The 21,134-nt window shown below is 37.9% G+C and overlaps 1 protein-coding gene across 3 annotated transcripts in view; it reads left to right on the top strand.

Annotated features, from left to right (window-relative positions):
* Window positions 1–17,579, top strand: part of scml2.S (Scm polycomb group protein like 2 S homeolog) — a 49,648-nt gene extending 32,069 nt beyond the window's left edge. The window contains 8 exon segments of one of the 3 annotated variants that reach the window (NM_001096498.1): window positions 5,236–5,483; window positions 6,589–6,715; window positions 7,678–7,881; window positions 8,692–8,874; window positions 10,690–10,800; window positions 11,995–12,273; window positions 14,342–14,505; window positions 14,873–17,579. In NM_001096498.1, coding sequence (NP_001089967.1) covers window positions 5,236–5,483; window positions 6,589–6,715; window positions 7,678–7,881; window positions 8,692–8,874; window positions 10,690–10,800; window positions 11,995–12,273; window positions 14,342–14,505; window positions 14,873–14,995 — 1,439 coding nt within the window. In that variant the 3' untranslated portion in view covers window positions 14,996–17,579. 3 annotated transcript variants of the gene reach the window in all.
* Window positions 17,580–21,134: the final 3,555 nt, after the last annotated feature.

Genomic DNA, 21,134 nt, shown 5'->3' with positions numbered 1-21,134 from the left:
TTAAACTTCCTGTATGAAAACCAGACAAAACCAAGAGGAGAACATGCTAACTCCTTGCAGATAATTTTTTGGCTGGAATCAAATCTGTAGCCCCAGTGCATTGTTCTGCCTTGACATAAGGGACGTGTACCGTTTCATATTTATGACTTCAAAAATGTTTGCATTATGTATAGTTAACAACCAAGTAATTTAACGTTTACACAATTTTACCATTAGAAAACTAGCATATTTACAGTTAAATTCTTGTGAGAAAAACAAGGTCCGTAATTTATTTGACTGATGGCATATCACAGAATCAATTGTTTACTTTTAGCTGTTGTAACATGCGAAATGCCTCTGCAATGAACTTTTTAAACAGGAAAGTGGCATTTGTAAACAAGTTAAATCTAAAACAAAAGGACCTTCTGTTATAAGAGCAATGAAGAGGTGATGAATAAAAGCAGAACCAAGGAATGTCTATTAATATAGTGAATAAAGTACCCCCTCTTGTAAATTATAAGGATATTATAAGTTACAGAGGAGTTTCATGACCATATAAAAACACGAGGCTGAGGCTGAAGGCCGAGTGTTTTTATACAGGTCATGGAACTCCAAGGTAACTTCTAATATCCTCATATTTTGCAACAGGTGGTACTTTATTTATTATAATACACAAATTTCAGTGAGTCATGTGACAGAAATGACATCAGAACTCAACGTTTATAAGGATATAATTTACAAGATATTCATGGCTTTTGTGTATTATAGAATATTATTTTATGCCAGTGTTCATGCAAAGATTATTGTTGTTTTAAGTGAAGGAACCACAAAGTTTACAGTTTTTGGATTGATTGTATGAGACTATGCTTTACCTTTATAATGTATAAAAGTAAACTTGGTTTAGGTTCATATAAGCCACCTGCATCCCTACATATATATGAAAGTCACACCTTCACTATTTTAATAGAGAGTTCTAATCTGCAGGGTTGCAGTCTAACCGTGACAGAAACATTGGAAGTCACAATTTTCTCTGCAAAAATCTTTCCTTGTAGCTCCATATTTGTAGAAAGATTCTAGCACACAGAGATTCCTCCTGCATAATGGACTCCTGCTAACAAATCGGTCACAACAAAATGGAAAGGGAAGGTGGGTTGTATTCTGGTAATCTAATTATCTGCCTCGCAAGGACCAAACACGGCGTAGCTTTAGTTTATCTGTTTGCCCTCTTTAGCTCAAGAAATAACAAAAAGGCTAGATTTGCCCTAAATAAAACAAATACTGTACAATGTGTTATTTATGCAGAAATGTGGGAAAACTGTGAATACGGGGATGTTAATTCAGGGTTATACTGTATAAATGGTGCTTTCACAATCTAACACATTTACTTTAGCAAACAAATCAACCATGCTGTGGGTCAGTAGTGCATTGCATTCCGTACATTCAGTTAGAGCAGGTAAAATCCGTCAGTGACTAGGGATATGGATATGCTGGATATGGATATGTTGGTTGCATTTGGAAAAGAAATGTCATGTTGACGAACATACAAATAATCCTTAAATATATAAACTGTGTTAAATATATGCTTATCTGTGGGAAAGAAAAAAAAACACTGAAACAAATGTATTAAGGGGCAGATTTACTAAGGGTCGAATATCGAGGGTTAATTAACCCTCGATATTCGACCAGGAACTAAAATCGTTCGACTTCGAATATCGAAGTCGAACGATTTAGCACAAATCCTGCGATTGAACGATCGAAGGATTATTCGCTCGATCGAACGATTAAATCCTTCGAATCGAACGATTCGAAGGATTTTAATCCAACGATCGAAGGAATATCCTTCGATCAAAAAAACGCAGGCAAGCCTATGGGGACCTTCCCCATAGGCTAACATTGAGTTCGGTAGCTTTTAGCTGCCGAACTAGGGGGTCGAAGTTTTTCTTAAAGAGACAGTACTTCGATTATCGAATGGTCGAATAGTCGAACGATTTGTAGTTCGAATCGTTCGATTCGAAGTAGTAGTCGAAGGTCGAAGTAGCCCATTCGATGGTCGAAGTAGCCAAAAAAACACTTCGAAATTCGAAGTTTTTTTAATTCGAATCCTTCACTCGAGCTTTGTAAATGTGCCCCTAAGTGTTCACTAGTGTACTACTAGTGTTCTAGTAGTGGCAATTCCACTTTAAAATTTGTTTCATTTGTTGATAATTTTATTGTGTGGCAACTTCTGTTCCTACTGAGCATGTTCCTTGAGGCTTCAAAAAGTCATCTGTAACAATTGTAACATTAGTTACTGGTATTCCTCTGATGCATATATGAAATGTATCAACTATCATGATTGGTGCCATTAAAGAAAAATAGTTGTGTACACTGAACACTATAAAATCTCCTGCTGTGCCTTAGGGCTAAACTACATGGGATATTTTGGTCTGATTTTGAGTCAGGCTTTATCTGGCCCACAAAATCACATCCTACAACCGTGTGAGATCCTACAAAATCTGATCCCCTCTGCTGTAAGATAAAGCTGCCGATATCTATCATTTAGACCAATTTGACAGCTTATCTGCCCGTGTATGGGGGCTTCCGACGGGTCTTCCCGATCGATATCTGGCCACGATATGGATCGGGAAGGTTTAATTTATACCCGACCGACCCGTCGGAGCCCCTTATCGTAATTCGATCGTTCAACCATACAGCCAAACGTTCGAATTACCCCCGATATAGCCATGCCGTTAGTGGCATATCGGGGAATGATACGCTCGTTTGGAGGATCTTTGAGTCTATGGCCAGCTTAAGTCAGATGAGATAAAGTCGGATGGTGTGTTTTGTTCATGTATAATTCATTTAGAGTTTTCTTTCATGTGCATTAGTTACAGTATTTCAAGGATGTGCAACAATATTACAGAACCACAATATACAGAAAAAAATAGTTTTAAACACACCAGTTGAACCAGTGCTGCACAACGGTACATTACATTTAATTTTTTGATGTTACTGTTGATTTCATGGACACCGTGATTGATTCTCACAAAAAAAGGTTTTAACAGCGCTATCAAAGAGCTTTAAACATTCTCTTTCTTTGATGTGTTTTCTTGTATCTCTGTGTCACATTAGAACAATGAAAATCACTCAATCCTTTGTGTATCGTGGCACCTAGAGAGGGTGTCAGTGGACAATCTTGTGCATTCCTCCAGCAATCTGGAATGAATTGGAAACACCAATTTTATGAAAGTACCAGCTAGTACTTTCTGCTTTATGAGTTATGTGCTGAGTTATGTGCTTGTTAAGTTATGTCTTCATGGATCATTTTGGGCAAGCACCTTAACTTTATTTTTTATTAGGGAGATGGCCACAGGGCATTTTTAAGTATCCAAAGAGCACCCAGGCTGTCTCTCGTTGACTCCAATGGGAACTGTCTGTCCCTTCTATTACAGTGGATTCTCTGCCTGAAATCAATGTTGCACACTTTCATGCAGAGAACTACATGTACATGTATTCTTGAAAATTCAGCTTGTTTTATGGTTTAGTCTATTTTCCCTTCTCCTCTCACTGCAGTAGGCGTCCACAGCCTGGACAAACTACCAGCATCTGGGAATTGGGTAAGCGGGAGGAGGTCAAAGCTAAATCTTCTGACACTTAAGTTGGCCGTAGATGTTGAGATTTTTAAAAGATCAGATCCTGATCGTGAGACCACGATCTTCTCAGAACGAATTTACCATCAACTAAAAAGACCAATTTACCAGGAAAACAAAGGGGAGCTGCCTGCTTCGCCCTGCAAACATAGATAGATTGCACTGGGGCCATCAAAGATTTTTTGACCTGGCCGAAAAATTGTAAGATGTACGATCGTTCGAATACCACTAACCGCACGATAATTTCGAAGGATTGGTCGGGCTTCCCTAAAATCGGTCGTTCGGCAAGAAGAATCCGTCGCGTCTATTGGGAGCTTTAATTGCTGCTGCTGGTATGTTGCAGATACACAGGAGATATACACCAAGTGAAGTGATCAGTTTCTGCCTGAAGTAATTCACCAGGTCCATTGGCTGAAATGTTGGTGTAATTTCCAGTGCAATTTTAGAGTACACACTAATAAAAACAGTACTTAAAGCTTTTACTTACACAAACTAAGCCTAAGTGTAAGCTCAAAATCGGTTCAAATGCGAAAGCCTTATAAATATGTGATTCATATAACATTTATTGGTGTAAATATGCAAATTTCCAAATCTCTCTTTTTTGTGTACTGTAAGTCCAGTTCTCTAGATTTACTAGAACCTTAGAATCTAAATCAACCTAATTTTGTAGAGAGCTGATCTGATTTCCTCTGACTAATGTAAAGTAAAGACTTTGTCGCAGGGTGCCAAGGTGCTGTATTACAACAATTGTTTTAGTAATAACAGAGGAATTGAATAGCTTTGGTTCACAATTTCAGGAAGACCTCAATATCCAGTATTTGCATGACTCTGTTGAATAGCAATGCACAACTCTGCTTATAAATATGCAAAACAAAGGCTGCATGCCTGAATCAATTCAGTAATGCCTTTCATACGTTTTGTTCATTGTTGGTCTTGAGAGGTTGTCTTGGGGGCAATACAAGACAACTTTTATTTTTCATTAAAACTCATGAGGGCTTCTTTTTACTTCATCGAATTTGTTTGTTAGCAAACTCAGGGCATGAGATATTTGCTGTAAATGTGTGCAGCTGACTCAGGTAGTCTGTGTCCATCTTATGTTCAGATTTGCAAAAATAATATATTTGGTAAGCCTCACTAAATAATGAGTTGCCTAAGGGTAGGACTACATGGATGTTTTTGCGCGATCCAACGCACTGCGAAATAATCTAAGAGAGATAAAGTCGCATCGTTGATGCGACACAACTGTCGGATGCAGACGCAGCGTCTGCATTCCGACAGTCGTGATGCATCGGATCAATGCTGCGACTTCATCCAACATTTCTATCTCTTACCTTATTTCTGTTGCATGCTTTTTTTCGCAGCGCGTCGGATTGCGCCGAAAACGTCCATGTAGTCCTACCCTTCGGCAACTCATTATTTAGTGAGGCTTACCAAATATCATATTATTTTTGCAAATCTGAACATAAGATGGACACAGACTACCTGAGTCAGCTGCACACCTTTACAGCAAATATCTCATGCCCTGATTTTGCTAACAAAGATACTTATTGAGCATCACTTCCCCTGATTGATTATTTAAACCAAGCCATTTTTTCCATGAATCTTTCATATGGTATATCCTTTGCAGTTGCTCTCCCAAAGACAACAAGTCCTACAGCAGCATCACAGATAAAAGGTATTAGACGTTCAATGCAATCACCTCAGAAACATGTGCAGACACAGAAAGGAAGGAAGCCAATGCGAGACAAGTGCCTTGAACAAACCTCTGCTCCTCCAAGGAAAGGCAAGCGTCCAAAGAATACGTCTCTGTCACGGAACACCCCCAGCGCAGAAAACCTCAAAGCAAAGGGTACAGGGTTAAAGCCAGGAAGAAAGGTCACTATCATTCAAATTTTCATAGCCAAACTGTTAAATGTACAGAAGATTGATTTTTTTTTTTTTTTTTTTTTCATATGTTTACACCATCTTTGGCAGGACTGGAAGCAGTCTGTAGATAATTTAAGAATTTTGCACAAATCAAATGTTAACAGAGACCCTTTTAAGACATATACGGCTTCATGTTAATGAAAATTAAATAATCAATAGTGCACAATTTTTTTATTACTATTATTATTTCTATTATTTAGGCCATACTGTGTTTTTGCATCATAAATTTACTTTAAACATTTTTAAATTTAAAAATTTACAGTACAGGTATGGGATCAGTTATCTGTAAACCCGTTTTCCAGAAAGCTCTGAATTACAGGAAGGCCATTTCCCATAGTCTCCATTTTATCCAAATAATTTAAATTAATAAAAATTATTTGCTTTTTTTCTGTAATAATAAAACAGTACCTTGTACTTGATCCTAAGTAAGATATAATTGATCCTGATTGGAAGCAAAACAAGCCTGTTAGGTTTACTTAATATTTAAATGATTTTCCAGAAAACTCCACGTTTGCATAACAGGTCCCATTCCTGTACTGGGGAATGAATGCTTCATGTTTCATGTTTTTTTTTCTATAGTGTTTTTTAGTATTTCTATTTTTTTTATATTATTTATCTGTGGACATATGTGTAAATTATTAATAGGGCACTATGTGGGGTTTTAGTACTAGAATCTTATAAGGCACTTATGCAAAGACACATTTTATTACATTTGCTAATTTTCTTTCCTGTTGTGTCCTCTAACTTCTATTTTCCATTTTATTTTCCATTAACACTGAGCTCAGGGAAGGTGCACCGCTGCTCTTGTCGTGGTTGTTCCATTTGTAGCTTAACATTTTACATTATTTCAAATGCTCCTTCCATGAAAGCAATGTGTACGCTTGTAATTCATAATAAAATTAGTTAAATCTCTATGCTATCCTTAAGTACTTTGGGTGTATTTATTGTACTATGTGCTGCGCTTTGTGGACACAATTGTGCTTCATAGTGTTAATGCCGAATTTCTTTGGGAAAGTAATGTCACTAAAAGCACAACTGTATTTTTCACTTGCAGAAAGAAACTTTAACATTAAACATATCTCTGCCTCTTGGAAACACATCTGATGTAGACCACAGCAAATCCCAGATACTTAAAGATTGTGTTGGAATACTGGATTCTCCTATGGCAGTGATATCCACAGGTAAATAACACTAGTTTTCTAGTAAACAGGTCCTGATCAGAATCAAGACCAGTTACACCAAAAATTGATTGGCATATGACTTACTTCTATATGATATGATTCAGTCTACAAATAAAGAATTTTCAGAAGTGTAGCTTAAATGCACATTTTTATTTTTGTAAAATAAGGCCTGTTGACTAGAACATTTATTTAAGAAAAAATGTAACCCTATACCCTAACAGGGTGTGTCCCATTTCATGTGCACATGTACAGGTATATTATTTTCAGTGGGCACTGTATTTCTTATTTGATAAATAGCAACATATATATTTCCAAGAAGGTTCTTTTCAGAGAACTTGCATTTCCTGTTAATGGATAAATAGACATATATTTACAAGCATAGGCAGTACACTAATATTTGTAGATTTTTGCTTTGCCTAAAGCTTCTGATATTTTTGTGCACACTGGCAAAAGAAACTAAAGGAAAGATTATTTGCAGCTTTAAAGGAGAAATCTATTTATTATAAGTGATGAGACCCCCCCTTTATAAAATGCTGCATTGATATCTAATGTGTGTGCTTTTTTTGTAGGTTTATTTTAAAGCATATCTGCTATATTAATGGATTTTATTCTCCTTTTTATCTGACCCTATAATTATAAACGCTATTACAATCCTGTAAAAAAAAAAAACAACAAAACCCATATTTCAATACTGAGAGTTACCTATTTGTTGCATTTTAAAAGGCATGCTACTAAGAGGGATTTTGAGATGTGTTTGATCAGGGCATTATTAAGAAGTACAATTGAACAAGGTGGTATTGCATTAAAATGTGGGATTGCAATGCCACACAAAACCAAGCTTCATCCTTGCCTTACATGATCATGAATATCAGAACAAGTTGCGTGGCATGTCTACAGTTTTGAAAGTATTCAGTGATGTTTGTGCACAGAAATTACAGTTCTATTGATTTTTCTTGTTCTAGTTTGTGTATATGTAAACAAGCATGGAAATTCAGGACCACATCTGGATAAGAAAAAAGTATTACAGCTTCCTGATCATTTTGGGCCTGGACCCGTAAATGTAGTTCTACAGCAGGCAGTGCAGGCCTGTGTTGACTCTGCCTACTACAGTAAAGTAGTCTTCAACTTTCTTAAATCAGGCCATCATGGCGGAGAAGCCATAACAGGTTTGTCCTTCTCTCTTATTATTTAAAGGGGAACTCCACAAAAACATAACTTGAGCTTTTTGAAATGTAAACATAATTTCAAGCAACTTTGCAATATACATCAATTAAAAAATATGCAGACTTTTCATGATTTTTAATCGTTTGGAACAGTTCCCTAAGCCTAGCCCCCTGCTCTCCTGCTGATCTCTCTGACTACTTTGCTGAGCTGGCTGACTACTGTTACTTTACTGTTACTATTAACAACCAGCTGTCCTCAGCCTGCATCCTCCAAACCCCACAATTGCCTGCACACGTGATTTCAATAAGGAAAGGAACATCATAGTGCAATGCATTGTGGGTTATGTAGTTCCTGCATGCTGTCTGTAAACTGTGGAGAAGTTGTTACAATTTGTAACCTCAATGTTTAGTCTCTCCTTCCCTGCCAGGATTTCAAATGATGCAGAAAGAGGACAACTGTTAAAACAGCTGGATTTCAGCATAGAAAATGGCATTTATTCATACTTTTTGAAGGAACAGGTTACTGTGATCAATATATTAGGCATTTCTGTATTATGTGGGCCTCTTTATCAAATATTGGTTTGGAAGCCGGAGTTCCCATTAAATGCTTATACAAATAAAATGTTTTCAAATGTTTACATTGGGAGGCACATTTATCAAGGGTCTAATTTCAAATTCATGTGAGTTTTCTAAAACTCCCATAAACTCCCATAAATTCAAATTTCAATTTACCGAAATTTGTCAATAAAATCCAATCTTTTAACTTATGAAGTATGATTCACCTGAATAAATGTTTCTCCATCTACTTTGCAGCTTCTTTTGATGGAGCAAAACACACTGTTCATCTTCCGACAGTGAACAGTGCATCTTTTGTGTTGCGATTTTTAGAGAAACTCTGTCACAGCCTGCAGTGTGATAATCTGTTTAGCAGCCAACCTTTCAGCCTGCACATGGGTGGAGCACACAATTCAACAGACTATGACAGGAGTAAAACAAGTAAGGACACTTTAATTGTAGTACAATTCTAAAGATTCAGTTTTCTGTGATTTCTGCGAGTATTTGCCACTTGGTACATTTTCTTGACTATTGTAAGAAAAAGATCTGCAGTAGGGATGGGCGAATTTGACCCGTTTCGTTTTGCCAAAAATTCGCCACCAGCGAAATGTTGAAGACGCCCATAAAAGTCTATGGGCGTCAAATTTTTTGTCGCACATTTTTTTTTTGTCGCCCGACACCATACAAGTCTATGGGAGTAATTTCCACGGCAAACAAGGCGAAAAGATTCGCACATCCCTAATCTGCAGCCTTACGTCCACATGGAGCAAATTTCAGCATGAAAAGAAAAGATTTAAAAAAAAATATTATGTAGTAATGGGCATCAACTTTTATGTAGAGATTATTGTATACTCTACTGTAATGTATGAGGCTACTAGTGGTCACAGATTAGTTTAGTAATGCTATAGGTCCAGGTAGAGGGCTTTTATAATGACCGAAGTTTTTCCAGATATCTTCTGATAGCCGTTCAGATTTAAGTAGGGCTGTTTTATGTCTTAAATGGGAATTTTTGTCATGGGAAAATTTTTTTTTTCAAAATGAGTCAGTTAATAGTGCTACTCCAGCAGAATTCTGCACTGAAATCCATTTCTCAAAAGAGCAAACAGATTTTCTTATATTCAATTTTGAAATCTGACATGGGGCTAGACATTTTGTCAATTTCCCAGCTGACCCTGGTCATGTGACTTGTGCCTGCACTTTAGGAGAGAAATGCTTTCTGGCAGGCTGCTGTTTTTCCTTCTCAATGTAACTGAATGTGTCTCAGTGGGACATAGGTTTTTACTATTGAGTGTTGTTCTTAGATCTACCAGGCAGCTGTTATCTTGTGTTAGGGAGCTGTTATCTGGTTACCTTCCCATTGTTCTTTTGTTTGGCTGCTGGGGGGGAAAAGGGAGGGGGGTGATATCACTAACTTGCAGTACAGCAGTAAAGAGTGATTGAAGTTTATTAGAGCACAAGTCACATGACTTGGGGCAGCTGGGAAATTGACAATATGTCTAGCCCAGGGGTCCCCAACCTTGTTTTACTCGTGAGCCACATTTGAATGTAAAAAAGAGTTGGAGAGCAACACAAGCATGAAAAATTCCATGGGGATGTCAATTAAGGGATGTTGATGGCTGTTTGGTAGTCCCTTCATGGACTGGTAGCCTACAGGAGGCTCTATTTGGCAGAACACCTGGTTTCTATGCAACCAAAACTTACCTTGAAGCTGGGAATTCAAAAATAAGCACCTGCTTTGAGGCCACTGGGAGCAACATCCAATGGGTCGGTGAGCAACATGTTGCTCACGAGCTACTGGTTGGGGACCACTGGTCTAGCCCCATGTCAGATTTCAAAATTGAATATAAAAAAATCTCTTTTGAGAAATGGATTTTAGTGCAGAATTCTGCTGGAGCAGCACTATTAACTGATTCGTTTTGGAAAAAAAAATTTTTCCCATGACTATCCCTTTAAGTAAAATTTCTGATACTGTTTCTGTATCAGGAATGTTTTTAAACTTTGGAGAATGTATGGAATTTGTACTTCAATAACAGCTGCAGCTTTGCAGCTTGAACGTTCCTTGACAATTTAATCTATATAGCAGTAAATGCCTCATCAGAGTGTTTGATCCAAATGTTTTCTTCCTTCAGATATTCTTGTTATTGTCAAATTTTTAAGACATGGGCTCACGTGACAGGTGCAAATATCTGTGTATTATTTCATCAGACACTACTTATATTTATGTAATTAAAAATCCTGTTATGTTTCATTTTGAAGCAAAAGAAGAAATCACTGATAAGAGCAACAAAAGATATTGTCAAGACCCTCCTTCATTTTCAGCCCCTCTATCTCCCAAGCTGCCAAGAACAGAGGTGCATCCTCCAGAAGGTAGGTACCTTATTCGTGTTTTTCTAATCTCTGCCAGAAGCAACCTAAATGGCAAGAAAAAGCAAAGTGTTAATGTGGTGGCACATGTAGCGTTCCAGAGAGAATAGTTGCCCAACGACAAACCTCTTCTTCTTCGGGTGACTAATCTCCCCGAAATGCTATCCCGCTGGCTGGAATGTGAATCGCCAGCGGGATGGCTCTCGAATCACTTTGGTTTTCCGAAGTCACCCGAAGTTTCCTCGCGAGGCAACTTTGGGCGACTTCAGAAAACCAAAGGGATCCTAGTACAAAGGAAGGCATTTCAGGGAGATTAGACACCAGAAGAAGAGGAGATTTGTCGTTGGACGACTAATCTCCTCTGAACGCTATGTGTGTCACCACACATACATGGGACATTAAAAGAGGCTGATGGACCTATTCAGCAGAATATCGACCTATGTATAGGGCCCTCTATGACTAATCTCCTCTGAACGCTATGTGTGTCACCACACATACATGGGACATTAAAAGAGGCTGATGGACCTATTCAGCAGAATATCGACCTATGTATAGGGCCCTCTAACAGGGCTATCTGACCATTACTTGCCAAAAAAATTTCCAGATGTCAATTGGGCAGGTTTATAAATCCCATCAGGATGAGGACTTCATTACTCGTCGATACTGTTCTGTCCCCAACGGTCTGTATCCCAGTGATTGTGTTTTGTCCTTAGTCCAAACAATCGGATCAACCCATTAGCTCCAACCTTGAGGTGGGCATACCATGGGTAGATTTGCTTGTTTAGTGTTACATATCCTTATGGCAGAGGATGTCCATGTCAACTTTTGTTCCCTGAAGTATATTCCAGATTTTGTGTTTTCTTGAGTTGGGAAAGGGGTTTTGGATTTCATACTAATAAAATGTTTCCATCCAAGGCCCTCATACGCCTTTCCATGGATGTCCAATTAATGTAGACCTGCCGATAGATAAATAAATATTGTAAAGAAACCTAGAGCTACACAGGCAAGAAACGTTCATGGCCTAGGGCACTAGGGATACCCAGCCTTTTGTTTTTCTTGTTAGGGGTGCTCTATAAATAGGTGGATTAATGCAGTCTTTTTTTTCTGGCAGTATTTAACCCTCTAGTCTCCAGCATGTAACTCTGTGTCCCGTGAAGTCAGTTTTTTTGTATTTTAAATAAAAATACCTTTCTGTAGCAGAAACATTGCCAACAGAAGAAAACACCACTCCAAAAGATCAAAGATTTTCAGAGGAGTCCATGGATTCAGCACAAAATACATTAAATACTCCTAGCCCAGCTACTCGAAACACAGCAGAGTACCGCAACATAGGAGCTGCATCAACCTATTACAGGGGCTCAGTTCAGCCTGTCACTGCTACCTCAAATTCTGCTCCTGTTGTACGAAGATCATCTTCTAGCTCTGCCAGCAACAGCTATGATACTAACCGAAATTGGACTCAGAGGAGAATAGAAGGTAAATATTCCAGAAGCTTAAACTGTTTATTATACATTTAATGGCAAATCCTTACACAGATAAGAGGCTGGTCAATTTTGAACAAAAACACAACAGTAATTGTAGACTTGCCATCTTAAAGGGGGGTTCACCTTTATGTTATCTTCCAGTATGTTATAGAATGGCCAATTCTAAGCAACTTTTCAATTGGTTTTCATAATTTAATTTTTATAATTTTTTTGAATTATTTGCCTTTTTCTTTGGATTATTTCAAGCTTTCAAATGGGGGTCACTGTCCCCATCTAAAATCAAATGCTCTGTAAGGCTACAAATATTGTTATTGCTACTTTTTATTACTGATCCTTCTATTCAGACCCTCTCCTATTCATATTCCAGTCTCTTATACAAATCAATGCATGGTTGTTAGGGTAATTTGAATCCTAGCAACCAGGTTGCAGAAATTGCAAACTGGAGAGCTGCTGAATAAAAAGCTTAAAACCTCAAATAATAAAAATTAAACAAATTGTAAATTGTCTCAGAATATCACTCTCTACATCATACTAAAAGTTAATTTAAAGGTGAACAACTACTTTAACATAACTGGCAATTAGGGCCACGCAAAAATATATCTTTTGTTACCTTAAATTAGGGACATTCTATGAGTATCTTTGATCAGGACTGCCTATCTGCAAGGCAAGGAAATTACTTCAATAATTCATTTAAATATGTGTGCAGAATAATAGCAGTCCGACATCACTAACATGATCAATCACTGTTTTGGGTAGAAATTATATTTCTACATTGCAAATAATTTACTACAGGTATGGGATCTGTTATCCGGAAACCTGTTATCCAGAAAGCTCCAAATTACAGAAGGGCCATCTCCCATATTTATCCAAATAATCCACATTTTAAAAAATGATTTCCCTTTTCTGTGTAATAAAACAATACCTTGTACTTGATCCAAACTAAGATATAATTAATCCTTATTGGAAGCAGAACCAGCATATTGGGTTGATTTAATGATTACAAAATGTTCTAGTATACTTAAACTAAGAAGAACCAAATTATGGAAAGATTTCTTATATGGAAAACCCCAGGTCCCGAGCATTCTGGATATCAGGTCCTATACCTGTAGTAAAGTAATAGAAAACCAACAGACCCAACAGTCATGATGTGGATGCTGCTTATTCTGTGTAACTGAATCATTAATTGAGGCTTTTTCCAAATAATAATAATAGTTAGTTGCAAATGACAGCAGTGTCGAGTTCAATTCGTGAGGTTATTCATTCTGTGAAAAAAAAACAGGTGTCAATTATGGCTTTTTTTTAGAGCAGAGACACGCGTTGAGATTTGGGGAAATTTTGTCACCTGCCAACATATCGCCTCTTCTTCGGGTGACTAATCTCCCCAAAATGCCTTGGTAAAGGTCAGTGAGCCCTATACATAGGTAGCTATTCTGCTGATTAGGTTCATCAGCCTCTTTTTTAATGTCCCATGTATTATCACCTTAAGGGTGGTGGCACACGTAGCGTTCCGAGATTAGTAGTCCAGCGACAAATCTCCTCTTCTTCCGGCATCTAATCTCCCTTAAATGCCTTCCCGCCAGTTAGAATGTGAATCGCCGGCAGGATGGCACTTGGAGCACTTCGTTTTCCGAAGTTGCATCACGAAGAAACTTTGAGCGTCATTGGAAAATTAAGCGATCTGAATGCCATCCCTCCGGTGATTACGATTCTAGCCAGTTGGAAGGCAGTTCAGGGCATTAGTAGCCTGAAGAAGAGGCGATTTGTCGCTGGGTGTTTAATCTCCCTGAATCTCCATGTTTGTCTCTGCCCTTAAGAAAGGGAGGCAGCAAATGCTGATAAATCTTGTCAAAGGCAACTGCTGTGCATGCTAGTTATATATAGTACATTTCTCTCTGAAAATCTGAGTAAAATGGGTCGTTCCAAATAAATAGCAACGATAATGTTGTTTTCATACAAAGTGAATTGCTATCTAAAATGACAATTTTGCAGTGTATTCTGTAAAACACACTATAGCATTCATGAGCTTGTATAATAAGCTACTGTATATTTTGTTTTTAAAGCTGCAAGTTCTACCACAGGACCTGAGCTTCACTCGTCAGAGCGGCAAACCTCACAAGGCCTCGGCAAAGACCCAGCCATGTGGTCCGTAGATGACGTCATGCGTTTTGTGAAGGAAGCCGATCCCCAATCACTGGCCCCTCATGCAGAACTCTTCAGAAGACATGTAGGAACACGTGCCATTATTTATTTATTTATTTACCACAACATTTTTTATTTAACTGCTCTGACCTATTATATATAGTACAGCTCCGCTCTTCGTGGAAATGCAGTCCTCAGATAATCACTATATACTCCCACACAGAGACCGCAGGGCACTTCACTTTCCTTGCTTCCTAGTATGTGTGATCAAACTCGGCTATTCATTGGCACCACTTACTAAACAGACTAAACTTGATATATTTCACAATGTGCTAAAGGATTAAGTTAATAATTGTGATGTTTTCAGGTCACACTATGTTTAAGTCCTATTTCATTGATTGAATATGACTAATGTGAATACGTTTAACATCTGTTTCCTTCCCTCTTTACAGGAAATTGACGGCACAGCTCTGCTCCTACTTAAAAGTGACATGATTATGAAATACATGGGACTGAAACTTGGCCCTGCCCTGAAGTTGTGCTACCACATTGAAAGACTAAAGCAAGGAAAGTAATTTGTTACTGGACGCAATTGCTAGCAGCCGTTATTTACCTCTAGCATCATCTCACATATGCATAAGCTTGAAACTGGCTATAAAATACCTCCTTTTGTAATATAATACTAAAGATCTCAATTATTTTTACAAAACTTGTCAATTTTTTTTCAATTTAGATATATTGTTTTTACTCTATGGTGGTGCTAAACAGCAGGAGAACTGGACCCTCTTTGTCTGCGGATTTTTGCTGCACAGATTGATGCAGATGTAACCAAAAGGCTAATATACAAATCAGCATGCAAAGCAGGAGTGGCTAATACCAGAAGACCAATACCAGCATTGTTGAATTTTTTTTACCTATTTATTTATATATATTTATATATATATATAAAAATGTTTTTAAGAAAAATTTTAAGACTTGTGCTAACTTTGGCAGCTACACTAAATGTAATTTTCTTTGTCTAAAACGTTGAACAGTGTTTCCATATTTCTACAGAACAGACTTCAAAATCTTTATTTTATATCCACTCCTGGATTATCCAAACTCTCTCATTTACCAAGTTTTGGAAGAATTTTACTTTAAAGCAAGACTTTCTACCTGCCCATGTGTGTACTCATGTTGCAAACAGATTTATTTAGATGAAATTGAAATTTAACTAACCTGGTAGCTTATATTTGAAAGGGAATATGTAAAATCTTAAAGGGATACTGTCATGGGAAAAACTTTTTTTTTTTTTTTTTTTTTAAAACGCATCAGTTAATAGTGCTGCTCCAGCAAAATTCTGCACTGAAATCTGTTTCTCAAAAGAGCAAGCAGATTTTCTTATATTTAATTTTGAAATCTGACACGGGGCTAGACATATTGTCGGTTTCCTAGCTGCCCCAGTCATGTGACTTGTGCTCTGATAAACTTCAGTCACTCTTTTCTCCTGTAGGCAAGTTGGAGTGATATCACCCCCTCCCTTTCCCCCCCAGCCAGGCCTGGATTTGTGGCAAGGCCACAGAGGCCTGGGAAAAGGGCTGCAAAATTTTAGGGGCGGCATGCCGCCCTGCCGCATAGTGAACTACATTGGGAACTCTGAGCTCCCTTGCGCACGCTTGCGGGGGGCACTAGGACCGGAGCCCTTCGGGTGGTGAGCAGGGGAATCCGGCCCTGTCCCTAGGAGCCCATCAGCAGAACAATAGTAGGGTAATCAGATATCAGCTCCCTAAAACAAGACAACAGCTGTCTTATAGATCAATCAATAGTAAAATCCAGGTCCCAGTGTGTCACATTCAGTTACATTGAGTAGAAGAAACAACAGCCTGCCAGAAAGCAGTTCCATCCTACAGTGCTGGCACTTTCTAAAAGCACATGACCAGGCAAAATGACCCGAGATGGCTGCCTACACACCAATATTACAACTACAAAAAATTAATTTGTTGGTTCAGGAATGAAATGTTATATTGTAGAGTGAATACATCATCAGCCATTTGGAACCGACTTGTATTCTAACCCTTTCCATTTTATAATAGGACTCACAATCATATAATTGCTTTCAGTAAATTATATTGAGAAAACAAAAACACATATATACTACCTTTTTTTTTTTTATAGCCATTATTTGTCTGTGTCTTTATTTGATGTATAAAGTCATTACCAGTGGGGACTCATTTATCAACTGAGCAGTAAGGGTAAGGCCACACAAGGAGATTCGGAGAGATTTTGTCGCCTGGCGACGTATCGCCACGTCTTTTGCGCAACTATCTCCCCGAAATGCCTCAGCGTCTTTTCCCCATAGGCTACAGCGCAAAATCGCCTGCGCTAATGCACACGCGGCAATGCGAATACTGAGGCAACTTTGGGCGACTATGAATGAAAAGTTGCCTGCGCTGATGCACACGCGGCGATGCGTTTTCAATAGTCGCCCAAAGTTGCCTCAGTATTTGCATTGCCGCGTGTGCATTAGCGCAGGCGACTTTTCATTCATAGTCGCCCAAAGTTGCCTCAGTATTCGCATTGCCGCGTGTGCATTAGCGCAGGCGACTTTTCATTCTAGCCTATGCAGAAAAGACGCTGAGGCAGTTCGGGGAGATAGTCGCGCAAAAGACGTGGCGATAAGTCGCCAGGCGACAAAATCTCCCCGAATCTCCTCGTCTGGCCTTACCCTAACTCGTAGTAACAAATGATTAAAGGCAAAATGTGATTGGTTGTCGTGAGTTACTGCCACGGTGCAAACGTTGATAAAGGAGTCCCATTTTCTCCTAAATCTGCTCCCATCAAAAATGACAATGGATTGCTGAAGAGCCTCTCTAAAGGGATATCTACTTGTGTAACGTTTGGTTTCTAAAAGGAATACATTGTGCTTGGAGCCTCCTATGCAATATTCCATGTGTAAAATGTAAATGCCGTATTGTACGAATATACAGGACGCCAATGACACAAACGCACATACGTTCTTACTGAATGTGTAGTGATAACTTACAGTGTGAATTATATTTCCTACTGCCTTTTGTATACAAAATGATCTATTTGATGTATTTTCTGCACACTTTATTGATGAGAAGGCTTTTCTAATGTTTGATTCCTCAGGTTTTAGCAATTAAATGTTGCTAACTCTTGTGTCTAACTCTTGTTTTTGTTAACAACGGCAAACTGTAAATTTACACATAATATACAGTGCGGATTTCATTTTAACAGTTGAAATAAAACAAGTTGTATAAGAAAAATGGACAATAGTGCTAAATCTCGGGCCATAAATCTGTACTACAACTACAAGTACAAGGGAAGGCTCACCGGTCCATTTTGTAAGCAACTTTAGTTGTACTTTAAGTCCTTGCAACCCCAGACAGGGGAATTGTGAGCACTGCAGTGCAACAAAAACTGGAGACCTTTCATGTTCCTGCACTAGGAGCTTAGAAAAAGAATATACATGGTACAAAAATTCCAGTAAAAGTAAGAAAATAAGATATCAATATAATGCCCTTTATTCTTATGTGGATTATAATCTATAATAATATTGAACCCAAAATAAATCACTTTTGTGCATGTAGGTACATTTTTCATAAAATATAGTTGGGTGGTGGGAGTGGTGGAATATTTTTTTTCCAAAATGAATATGCAAATTCGGGTTCCAGTTCAGTGTGGCATTTGGCTACATTTTTGGTACAGTCTTAAGTTCTAAAGTGCAGTCTGTATTGAAATAGATCTGCAGTAAATAGAAACTACAGCTTTTATGTCACGTTGTGATTTATTTCTATTGGTTGTGACTGCTTAGCTGTCAGGTAGGTTTGTTTATGAGCTTCTCTCGTTCCTTGGTTTAACTTGATGTAGTTTCAGTAGTTTACATATTGTCTGTGCTTTTTTTTTCTCTTTAAGAAAATGTTTCTAACTAGAAAGGTTAATTTGATATCTTTAATGGCTATGCATAAACATTCATTATTGTGAAATGAGGGAGTGCATTGAAAGGCTCTCCAAAATAAAGCCCATTTACCTTGCAGACCTGGATTTGCACTTTTCTCTCTTTGCAGTAATTATATATATATATATATATATATATATATATATATATATATATATATATATATATATATATATATATATATATATATATATATATATATATATATATATATATATATATATATATATATACACACAAACACACACAGTGGTGTGAAAAACTATTTGCCCCCTTCCTGATTGATTTCTTATTCTTTTGCATGTTTGTCACACAAAATGTTTCTGATCATCAAACACATTTAACTATTAGTCAAAGATAACACAAGTAAACACAAAATGCAGTTTTTAAATGAGGGTTTTTATTATTTAGGGAGAAAAGAAATCCAAACCTGTGTGAAAAAGTAATTGCCCCCTGAACCTAATAACTGGTTGGGCCACCCTTAGCAGCAATAACTGCAATCAAGCGTTTGCGATAACTTGCAACGAGTCTTTTACAGCGCTCTGGAGGAATTTTGGCCCACTCATCTTTGCAGAATTGTTGTAATTCAGCTTTATTTGAGGGTTTTCTAGCATGAACCGCCTTTTTAAGGTCATGCCACAACATCTCAATAGGATTCAGGTCAGGACTTTGACTAGGCCACTCCAAAGTCTTCATTTTGTTTTTCTTCAGCCATTCAGAGGTGGATTTGCTGGTGTGTTTTGGGTCATTGTCCTGCTGCAGCACCCAAGATCGCTTCAGCTTGAGTTGACGAACAGATGGCCGGACATTCTCCTTCAGGATTTTTTGGTAGACAGTAGAATTCATGGTTCCATCTATCACAGCAAGTCTTCCAGGTCCTGAAGCAGCAAAACAACCCCAGACCATCACACTACCACCACCATATTTTACTGTTGGTATGATGTTCTTTTTCTGAAATGCTGTGTTACTTTTACGCCAGATGTAACGGGACGCGCACCTTCCAAAAAGTTCAACTTTTGTCTCGTCGGTCCACAAGGTATTTTCCCAAAAGTCTTGGCAATCATTGAGATGTTTTTTAGCAAAATTGAGACGAGCCTTAATGTTCTTTTTGCTTAAAAGTGGTTTGCGCCTTGGAAATCTGCCATGCAGGCCGTTTTTGCCCAGTCTCTTTCTTATGGTGGAGTCGTGAACACTGACCTTAATTGAGGCAAGTGAGGCCTGCAGTTCTTTAGATGTTGTCCTGGGGTCTTTTGTGGCCTCTCGGATGAGTTGTCTCTGCGCTCTTGGGGGTAATTTTGGTCGGCCGGCCTCTCCTGGGAAGGTTCACCACTGTTCCATGTTTTTGCCATTTGTGGATAATGGCTCTCACTGTGGTTCGCTGGAGTCTCAAAGCTTTAAAATGGCTTTATAACCTTTGAAATTGAACTCAGGTGTGATAAACCACAGTTAAGTTATTTTTTAACAAGGGGGACAATCACTTTTTCACACAGGCCCATGTAGATTTGGAGTTTTTTTTCTCCCTTAATAACGTAAACCTTCATTTAAAAACTGCATTTTGTGTTCAATTATGTTATCTTTGACTAATAGTTAACGGTTTTTGATGAGCAGAAACATTTAAGTGTGACAAACATGCAAAAGAATAAGAAATCAGGAAGGGGGCAAATAGTTTTTCACACCACTGTGTGTGTGTGTGTGTGTGTGTGTGTGTGTGTGTGTGTGTGTATATATATATATAGATATATATATATATATATATATATATATATATATATATATATATATATATATAATTATAAGTAATTACAATTACGCCAGGCGTTAAGTACAGGGTTCCCTTGCACCCATCAACCCTGCGATCTGCAAATTTTTCAATGGGCAGAATGAGATTGGTCCCAAGTGTATAGTGATGAATAAGGGGAAAGGAACCTTTGGACATTCAGCTGGGTTTATGTAATTGTATCTGAACTGCCAACAATAAGAAAACCGTGACTGACGCAGGGACTGTTTCTCCACCTTTCCTTTGGCTGGAGAATAGTCATTCAACCTGCTCCCGTCCCACCTCCATTACCTTGTTTCATGTTGAAGTGATAAAGTCCCTCTGCTTTTCTTGGTGGACAACACACAGATTCTCTAGAAAGCAGAGGGATTTCCAAGTGCCAGAATGAATGAGCTTATTAATTGAAAAACATTTCAGTCGGTGCTGTGAAGGGATATAACAATGCTTCCCTCACTATGCAGGGTATGCACCGAGTATAGAATCACAACAGCCTATCAAATATTCTATTATTTTTACTCATTTTAATTGGATGTATTTGTCTTTTCTCTGAATGGTAGCTTTTATTTAAAAGTAATGTTTCTGCATTAGTAAACAGCTTCTCCAACCAATCGCTGTTTTTGCATCATAAAATGAAATCCAAATTCAAAGCAACATTCATTCACTAAAGAAACTCCTCTTACTGCACAATTATTTTATGTACATGGATGCTGGATAATGCAGTATCTACATATTGCTGAATGTAGTAGGGATGCAGAATATCTACTATGTACATCAGCACCAAATTCAGTTTGTAAGATTCCAGCTGTACCATAGCAGTAGAATACATTTTCACCTTTAAAGAGGTTGTTCCCCTTTAAATTAACTTTTAGTATGATGTCGAATGTGATATTCTGAGACAATTTGCAATTGGTTTTTATTTGTGGTTTGTGAGTTATTTCGCTGTTTATTCAGCAGCTCTCCAGTTAGTAATTTCAGCAGT

The sequence above is a fragment of the Xenopus laevis genome, chromosome 2S (genome assembly GCF_017654675.1).
Source record: "Xenopus laevis strain J_2021 chromosome 2S, Xenopus_laevis_v10.1, whole genome shotgun sequence".
Taxonomy (NCBI): domain Eukaryota; kingdom Metazoa; phylum Chordata; class Amphibia; order Anura; family Pipidae; genus Xenopus; species Xenopus laevis.
This window is presented reverse-complemented; position numbering and strand designations above follow the sequence as displayed.